At 46.4% G+C, this 10,095-nt stretch overlaps 1 protein-coding gene across 1 annotated transcript; it reads left to right on the top strand.

Moving 5' to 3' along the window:
- LOC123152766 (mucin-2-like) lies at positions 1-9,190 on the top strand. The gene is made up of 4 exons (XM_044572228.1): positions 1-1,194; positions 6,549-6,589; positions 6,795-6,943; positions 7,682-9,190. The coding sequence occupies exons 1-4, from the start codon at positions 36-38 to the stop codon at positions 8,898-8,900; spliced, it is 2,568 nt and encodes an 855-aa protein (XP_044428163.1). The 5' UTR covers positions 1-35; the 3' UTR covers positions 8,901-9,190.
- The last annotated feature ends 905 nt before the right edge of the window (positions 9,191-10,095 follow it).

Here is a 10,095-nt window from a genome sequence, read left to right as displayed (position 1 = left end):
GCTATACCAACACCGAGACCTTAAGCTCCAAGACCATGGCCCGCATTGCGGCGTTCTTGCTGGTGGCCCTGCTCTCCTTAGCCGGGCATCTCGCGCAGTCCGCGCCATGCCGATCATGCCCGCCCACAAAGCCTTCCCAGCCTGCACCGTGTAAGCACAAGTCCTCACCATCGTCCATACCCTGCCCTCCACCTTCACAAACTCCCATGCCCTCAACCACACCCACACTCACCCCGGTGACTCCGACGCCGGCACCGACCCCGACTGTCTTCATCCCTCCACCTACAAACACTCCGGCACCCACGCCCATACCGGCCTCTGTAACTCCAACATCGGCACCGACCCCTATGATGCCTCCAATACCAACCCCTATAACTCCAACGCCGGTACCAGCTCCTCTCTCTCCAACACCAACACCGGTGGCCCCAACACCTACAACCGTGATGCCGCCGACACAGATGCCTATGGCACCAATGCCGGCACCGACCCCTGTATCTCCAACGCCAAACCCGGTGGCCCCAAGACCTATCCCTGTGATGCCGCCAACACCGACGCCGGCATCGACCCCTATCTCTCCAACGCCAAGTCCGGTGGCGCCAACACCGACCCGTGTGGTTCCGACGCCAGCACCCACCCCTGTCTCTCCGTCGCCAACCCTGGTGACCCCAATACCGGCCCCTGTGATGCCGCCAACACCAACATCGGTGACTCCGATGCCAGCACCGACCCCCGTTTCTCCAACGCCAACTCCGGTGGCCCCAACAGCGACTCCTATGATACCGCCATCACCAACCCTTGTGACTCCGATGCCAGCACCAACCCCTGCCTCTCCAACGCCAATCCCGGTGGCCCCAACACCGACCCTCGTGATGCCGCCAGCACCCACCCCTGTGACTCCGACGCCACCCCCAGCCCCGGCCCCAGCGCCGGCTACATCGACCGGCAAGTGCCCCGTGGACACACTGAAGCTACTTGCGTGCGTGGACGTGCTCAATGGGCTGTTGCACGCGGTGATCGGCAGTAGCGCCAGGAATACATGCTGCCCGCTGCTGTCCGGCGTTGCCGACCTCGACGCTGCTCTCTGCCTTTGCACCACCATCAAGGTCAAGGCCCTCAACATCAACCTCATGCTGCCCATCGCCATCGAGGTGCTCGTCAACCAGTGCGGCAAGAGAGTGCCGAAAGACTTCCGCTGCCCTAATTAAGCTCCATAGATTACTATATGTACTATCAGTATCACCTGCATATGAATGTGATACATGCATTAAATTCTCTTGTGTGATCACACAGGTGACATATCGAAGTGTAATAATCTATATGTACATGGATTTGCAGCTCTGACTCGCTACTTGTGACGGGGAGCTGTGGAGCATGCGTACATTGTGTTTGTGTAACAGCGTATCCTATAGTAACCGTATAACATGCTACCAATTGTGGTCTTCCATCGGTTTTGTAGTGTGTGTTTTCTTTTTGAAGAACTATGAATAAAATGTTCGTACTATGTAAAAGAAGTTTTCACATCCACTTGTAACCCATACCAAGATACTTGTTGAACCATACGCTTCACAGGATTCAGATTTTCGTGTTGAACATTTTGATATATTATACATTTTTTTCCGACATCGTATGCAAAAGTTATAGCCCTTTTACTTTTTCATAACACATTTTTGCAAAACATGTACAAATTTAAGTTTTTAAATTTTCCTAACTAGTAGATGTACTAATATAACTACATCTCAAAGGATTTTATTTTTTGAAGTTTTTATCATTTTCTGTTGTTTTTTCAAATCTGAAATGGCGATAAGGGGGGGGGGGGTAGAGTTTGAGACACGAACCCCTTTAGTCCCAGTATGAGACACGAACCGGGACTAAAGGGTGTGATGCCCTTTAGTCCCGGTTCGTGTCTCAAACCGGGACTAAAGGTCTCATTTGAACCGGGACTAATGCCTTTAGGCGCTCGAACCGGGACTAATGCTCACATTAGTCCCGGTTCGTAGTGCAACCGGGACTAATGTGTATATTGGGCTGTGACCAAAGCCCTGTTTTCTACCAGTGTCCTTTAGTACCAGAAATCCATATGTATGCAAGAGTGAGTACAAAAATACTCAGCAAGCACAATATAGAACATCAGTAAATGAGGAACTCCATGATTTCAGATGGGAACACAAAAATATATCTGAAAGCACAATCTTAGAAAGGCTATAACCATCCCAACAAGAAACCATGCATTTGTAAGAACTTTCTGTTGTAGTGAGCATTCTGGAATGTCCACACAATGCTTTATACCATCGACACTTTCAGATTCAACACGTGTGGCGTCCTCGCCGACCTAGCTCAAGCCCACCAGATTATTCACACCATGCCTTATGCCACCGACACTTCGGCTTTGACATGTGTGACGTCCTCACCGTCCTGGCTTTCAGAAATAAATATCCAGTGGAACATCCGAGCATCCATATAAAAATCACATTGATTAACAGTAACTCCGCGTGAACCCGAATGGGCGCAAGGATACGAAATCAGACAATAAAAAGTAACAATGAATGCACACACAATGGTCAACCATACAAAACGGGTGTTCGTCATGCACTTTTCTCAAATCAACTATTAGACCGCAGAATTGTCCTCGACTCTTGAAGCTCTCGAACCTATTCGTTAAAAATAATTAAGAAGGCTACTTCAAATACTAATCACTTACAACAGTGTTCATGCCTAACCGTATATTGGCATCTTTCATATACTTGTAAACATGGATCCATCAGTCTCTATCTCTTTATGTACATAAGAGGCCGAAATAATTTCCAACCTACAGATGCCTAATTCTATTCGTATAGGCAGTTGGGCAGATTGATGCTTATCTAACAAGGACAATTATTCGGACCATTCGGGTTGATGTTTGTGCCATGGATATTGCGGATGTCCTTGTTGGACAAGCATCAATCTGCCAAACTGCCTATAAGAATAGAATTAGGCAGCTATAGGTTGGAAATTCTTTTGGCATGTTATGTACATAAACTGGACTCTGAGAAAAGGACTGATGGATCCATGTTTATAAGTATATGAAAGATGCCAGTACATGGTTAGGCATACACACTATGTTAAGTGATTAGTATTTGAATTAGCCTTCTAAATCATTTTTTACAAATGGGTTTGAGAGTTTCAAGAATCGAGAAAATTCTATGGTCTAATAGTTGAGTCGAGGCAAGTGCGTGACGAACCCCTGTTTTGTAGGGTCGACCATTGTGTGTGCATTCATTGTTATTTGTTATTGTATGATTTTGTATCCTTGTGCCCATCCGGGTTCACTCGGAGTTACGGATGATCAATGTGATTTTTATATCGATGCTCGGATGTTCCACGGGATATTTATTTCTGAAAGCCAGGACGGTGAGGACGTCACACATGTCTAATACGAAGTGTCTGTGGTTTAAGGCATGGTGTGAATAGTCCGGTGGGCTTGAGCTAGGTCGTTGTGGACGCGGCACTTGTTCAATCCAAAAGTGTAGGTGGTATAAAGCATTGTGTGGATATTCTGGAATGCTCAATACAAGAGAAAGTTCTTACAAATGCATGGTTTCTCTGCGTTGCAAACGGGAGAGTAAACATTTTTTAGCTGAGCAACTATTTTCATTTCAATTCAATTTTGATTCTGACTCATCATATTGATACCGTGCACCTACGACCACAAACATGCAACATCTGGGTGGTGCCATTCAACACTGAGGAGGCCAGATCTATAAATTATGTGTCACCGTCACATGCAGCAGATGGAACACAAATTAATATCATAGTTATCGGTTCCAATATTAACATTTATGACTATCACAAGAGTTGTTGTTTGGATATTTTCAAAATAAACATTCATTCAGTTCTGATGTTCATGAATATTGTAAGTGTATGCTCATCCTGTTAAATAATTGTTTTTGTATTCACTAAAAACAAATGTTAAGTCCATTAGTAAGTACGCGCGTGGATTACACCAAGAAAAATTACATACATTGTGAGAACCTGGTGCAAATACAACAAGCCGATGGATTATACTAGACTCACTATAATCATTTACCTAGCTCACTCCTTGCCAAACATCACATAACATTGTGTGCCGCGTGTTAACTTGTAATACGGATCCGCGTCCAAAATGAAGACTAATTGTGCTGTATTGACTAAGGTTGCACCATAAATAGCATTAAAAATATTAGACATGTAAAATAACATCATATTCAGATTCTACACATTTTTCTAATCAAATTCCACATATAACATGTTAAAATTGGAGTTACGGTTTAAAAGATATGGACATTTACATTTATGCCCCTAACTCGAATCCACTACTCAGATTTGCCCCTAATTTCGATGCATACTCAAATTTGCCCCTCTGTTGTTAGTTCCCTTATTGAAATGCCCTTTTGTGTCATTTATGTCTGACCAAAGCTCGTTGAGCGTCTACTATACGTTTTGTGGACATCATTGCCCATGCGTCCTTATGTCATTCACATGCGGGACCAACTCTGAAAAATCAAAGGAAAAACTCTTTCTCTCACCCCCTCTCTCACTCACTTACTTGTGGGCCAAACTAGAAAAAGGAGTCACCCCTCTCGCACACACTTACAAGTGGGCCAAACCAAAATTATAAAAGTAAAAATAAAACCTTCTCTCTCAGACCCTCTCTCTCCCTGACATGTGGGCCATGGGCCCACAATCAAGGTCAACACCGGTCCACACCTGGAACATAAGCCCGATATTGAGTTCATGTGCTCGCCGGTAGCTCACCGTCGGCTCACCGTAGGTGGCCGAATGACCGCAGTAGGAGGGCGCGAGGTGCGGGGTAGCTAGACGACGCACGCCAGTGTGACTGGCGCGACAGACGTAGGCGGGCCGCCGCACAACCGATTCTGTCGAGCTTGATCATGGCGGCGGCTTCGAGCAGGGGGGTCCGGGCATGAAATCGAGTAGGGAAAGAGGGAACTAGGCTCGCATGGTCATTTCAAAGACGACATGGTGGTCGGGGTCTTGTACGGTTGCTCGGAGAGGCTGAATTTAGGAGATGAAGACCAGTGGTTGTGGCGGCGATCGGGGTCCCAGGTATCGTCTAGGGGACGCTCCCTCCCAAATTAACCCTATAGTGAAGAATAGTGGAAGATTACGAGGAAGAGAGAAGGGGAGAGGGGGAGAGTTAGAGACAGAAAGTGAAGAGAGGTAGGAGCAGGTCGGAGTCGCAGGCACCTCACCCCGGCGAGCCCCACCTTCGACCATGAGAGATAGACAGAGAGGAAGAAGATAATCATGACTAGCCAGAGAGGAAGAAGATTATTACTTTATTACTCCCTCCTTCTCAAAACAACTGTTTCAACATTAGTATAATTTTGCACTAATGTTAGTACAAAGTTGAGACATTTATTTTGAAACGGAGGGAATAGTAGTTATAGATACTAGTCGTCAACCCGTGCCACTGCACGGGCTAGGTATTTTTTATGTAGTTTTGCATTATTGTATTATACTAATATAATGTGGAAACAAAAAAAATTAAGTAGTAGTGTCATATATTTGAAAGAATCACTCTGCTGGCCACTCCCTTGACCTACATCTTGGTGATCCTAAATGTAAGTATGCGTAAGCAATAAAAGTTGGCCAATCGCATATGAGGTTCAACTTGCAACTTAGTATAAGTTTGTCTATTATTATGGTGTTCCTCTGCTGGCATGCATGTCCCATACAGAAGCTGAAGAATAATCTCGAATAGACATCCATATTCTTTTTTAACCGAAAGAAACAACATTTCAAAGTTTGGCAAATACAATGACATAGCAGATGGTTTCCGCCATATGTACTGGTATATATATATAATTCCATGTTATTATATATTTTTAACAGGGATAACTTCGTAGATTGACAAATAATTTCATTAGGATCACACAATGCCAAGTGCTGCATGCATGTCAAGGGGGGCCAAAATCCTCTTTCTCCTAACTGACCAAACCCTTGTATTGCACTAAATTAATTTGGATAAATTTAATGAACAGGGGAATGGAAACATATGATTTTAGGCATGCGTCGAACACCTAAAATCATTGAAGCCTCATGCTAGCAAACATACATACAGAATTATTGAATACAACCTAACTGTATGCCACCATGATGAGATGAACTAATGTATGAACAGGGGTCTGGTGAGCAGTCACAAAAAATTGAACTTTAAACAGTAGAAGTAGTCTCAACAAATCCAAGCACTGGATAACAAATTTTGTTTTTGAGACGCACCAGACAACATTGTACCATACGACTCAAAATCTGATAATATTGCAAATGGTGATAAAACACTGATCAGAGCTCTAGATTAACTTGCTAGCAATGACACGTATACCAGTACTGATAACATGATCTTTTCTTTACCTTCTGTTCCATAAGTTGATTTGACCTGGGAAAGGAGAAATCACATAATGCACCATTCTTATACGTACAATTAAAATAAACTAAGCATTGGTCGCATCCAAACAACTGGGTTATCATCTCGGATTTTAACTTGATTGATAATGCTTACCCAAGATTAGTGAACCTTGTTTCGCAGCTGAGTACAGGCTTCCGGCTGAAGGTACGAAAGATGTCTCTGTCTGATCCTTTCCTTGGAGTCTCCAGGGCAATTAGACAACAAAAAATGTCTCATAATCATCCTTGTGATTCGTGGGCTGGATGATGGTTTTAACACCTGGAAAGATCTGTAGGGCCGTCCTCCCTGGTAGGGCCGCTGAAAATAGGCTTTCTCCACATCAGATCAGTCTTTGAACCCGGCATGGCAGAGGTCCGACACGATCTCCGCTCACTTCCAGGCGAGCAGGGTGCTGGATGTTCATGCGATCCTCACCTTGTCCTTCCTCATGAGGTCCACCACGTACGTGATGCTGCTGCCGCAGAGATCGCCGGCGGTGCATGCTGCCAATGCGTTCCTGTAGAAGCCACAGGGAGGCAGAGACGGCTGCTTGTCCCATCTCCACCACGCACCTAAGCAATCGGAAGGTTACCAATTTAAACTTATTGCTGCCAAATCTAGGAGGAGAGACGCAGGAGGAGAGACGCTCAGATTTCAGATTCCTGTTTTCTATTTCGTGGGGAATAGAAAGACCAAGGCGAGGACCATTGGCGTATGTGGGATAGGAGAGGTTCCTGTTTTTTCTTTTCATCAAGGGAAATAGAGAGAGACCAAGTGAAGGACAATTGGCGTACGTGGGATAGGAGAGGTTTCTGTTTTTCCTTTGTGTGGGAAATACAAAGATTCCAAGGGGATGACGATTGGAATACGTGGGATAGGAGAGGTTTCATCCAACGGCCATAGACACTCAGTAAATTAATCGGATGGCTAAAAGTTATTAATTCCTAGGATTAACGTGGTGGTGGTGTCTTGTATGGTGCTTTCAATTAGTAAATATAAGATATAAGATTAGGTATAGAATAGAAGATAGATAGACTAGTGGAGCGTTGGTCCCTGAGCGTGGACGATGAGGTGTGTTAATTTCATCCAGACGTGTGCAAGTGGGACAGGTCCAGCAATCCTGGAAAGAGCGTCACGGGGGAAGAGGGCTCCACGCTTGGTCATGTCGACCAAGAAAGTACACCATTTCAATCGAAAATTAAAAAAAAGTACACGGCACACCTATATAAGCATGCCCATACCGAGGCATTCTAATAGTCAAGAGCAGGAAAGCTATACCAACACCGAGACCTTAAGCTCCAAGACCATGGCCCGCATTGCGGCGTTCTTGCTGGTGGCCCTGCTCTCCTTAGCCGGGCATCTCGCGCAGTCCGCGCCATGCCGATCATGCCCGCCCACAAAGCCTTCCAAGCCTGCACCGTGTAAGCACAAGTCCTCACCATCGTCCATACCCTGCCCTCCACCTTCACAAACTCCCATGCCCTCAACCACACCCACACTCACCCCGGTGACTCCGACGCCGGCACCGACCCCGACTGTCTTCATCCCTCCACCTACAAACACTCCGGCACCCACGCCCATACCGGCCTCTGTAACTCCAACATCGGCACCGACCCCTATGATGCCTCCAATACCAACCCCTATAACTCCAACGCCGGTACCAGCTCCTCTCTCTCCAACACCAACACCGGTGGCCCCAACACCTACAACCGTGATGCCGCCGAGACAGATGCCTATGGCACCAACGCCGGCACCGACCCCTGTATCTCCAACGCCAAACCCGGTGGCCCCAAGACCTATCCCTGTGATGCCGCCAACAACGACGCCGGCATCGACCCCTATCTCTCCAACGCCAAGTCCGGTGGCGCCAACACCGACCCGTGTGGTTCCGACGCCAGCACCCACCCCTGTCTCTCCGTCGCCAACCCTGGTGACCCCAACACCGGCCCCTGTGATGCCGCCAACACCAACATCGGTGACTCCGATGCCAGCACCGACCCCCGTTTCTCCAACGCCAACTCCGGTGGCCCCAACACCGACTCCTATGATACCGCCATCACCAACCCTTGTGACTCTGATGCCAGCACCAACCCCTGTCTCTCGAACGCCAATCCCGGTGGCCCCAACACCGACCCTCGTGATGCCGCCAGCACCCACCCCTGTGACTCCGACGCCACCCCCAGCCCCGGCCCCAGCGCCGGCTACATCGACCGGCAAGTGCCCCGTGGACACACTGAAGCTACTTGCGTGCGTGGACGTGCTCAATGGGCTGTTGCACGCGGTGATCGGCAGTAGCGCCAGGAATACATGCTGCCCGCTGCTGTCCGGCGTTGCCGACCTCGACGCTGCTCTCTGCCTTTGCACCACCATCAAGGTCAAGGCCCTCAACATCAACCTCATGCTGCCCATCGCCATCGAGGTGCTCGTCAACCAGTGCGGCAAGAGAGTGCCGAAAGACTTCCGCTGCCCTAACTAAGCTCCATAGATTACTATATGTACTATCAGTATCACCTGCATATGAATGTGATACATGCATTAAATTCTCTTGTGTGGTCACACGGGTGACATATCGAAGTGTAATAATCTATATGTACATGGATTTGCAGCTCTGACTCGCTACTTGTGACGGGGAGCTGTGGAGCATGCGTACATTGTGTTTGTGTAACAGCGTATCCTATAGTAACCGTATAACATGCTACCAATTGTGGTCTTCCATCGGTTTTGTAGTGTGTGTTTTCTTTTTGAAGAACTATGAATAAAATGTTCGTACTGTGTAAAAGAAGTTTTCACATCCACTTGTAACCCATACCAAGATACTTGTTGAACCATACGCTTTACAGGATTCGGATTTTCGTGTTGAACATTTTGATATATTATACTTTTTTTCCGACATCGTATGCAAAAGTTATAGCCCTTTTACTTTTTCATAACACTTTTTTGCAAAACATGTACAAATTTAAGTTTTTGAAGTTTCCTAACTAGTAGATGTACTAATATAACTACATCTCAAAGGATTTTATTTTTTGAAGTTTTTATCATTTTCTGTTGTTTTTTCAAATCTGAAATGACGATAGGGGGGGGGGTAGAGTTTGAGACATGAACCCCTTTAGTCCCAGTATGAGACACGAACCGGGACTAAAGGGTGTGATGCCCTTTAGTCCCGGTTCGTGTCTCAAAGCGGGACTAAAGATCTCATTTGAACCGGGACTAATGCCTTTAGCCGCTCGAACCGGGACTAATGCTCACATTAGTCCCGGTTCGTAGTGCAACCGGGACTAATGTGTATATTGGGTTGTGACCAAAGCCCTGTTTTCTACCAGTGTCCTTTAGTACCAGAAATCCATATGTATGCAAGAGTGAGTACAAAAATACTCAGCAAGCACAATATAGAACATCAGTAAACGAGGAACTCCATGATTTCAGATGGGAACACAAAAATATATCTGAAAGCACAATCTTAGAAAGGCTATAACCATCCCAACAAGAAACCATGCATTTGTAAGAACTTTCTCTTGTAGTGAGCATTCTGGAATGTCCACACAATGCTTTATACCATCGACACTTTCAGATTCAACACGTGTGGCGTCCTCGCCGACCTAGCTCAAGCCCACCAGATTATTCACACCATGCCTTATGCCACCGACACTTCGGCTTTGACATGTGTGACGTCT

This window comes from Triticum aestivum, chromosome 7A (genome assembly GCF_018294505.1).
Source record: "Triticum aestivum cultivar Chinese Spring chromosome 7A, IWGSC CS RefSeq v2.1, whole genome shotgun sequence".
Lineage (NCBI taxonomy): Eukaryota > Viridiplantae > Streptophyta > Magnoliopsida > Poales > Poaceae > Triticum > Triticum aestivum.
Note: the sequence above shows the minus strand (reverse complement) of the source record. Positions and strands in the feature narration are given on the sequence as shown.

Excerpts from the sequence above, each read along its gene's own strand:
- LOC123152766 (XM_044572228.1), top strand. The coding sequence starts at position 36 with ATGGCCCGCATTGCGGCGTTCTTGCTGGTGGCCCTGCTCTCCTTAGCC. Across the intron at positions 1,195-6,548 it reads AGTGCCGAAAGACTTCCGCT|TGAACCTTGTTTCGCAGCTG; the intron begins GCCCTAATTAAG and ends ACCCAAGATTAG. Across the intron at positions 6,944-7,681 it reads CATGCTGCCAATGCGTTCCT|TCAAGAGCAGGAAAGCTATA; the intron begins GTAGAAGCCACA and ends GCATTCTAATAG.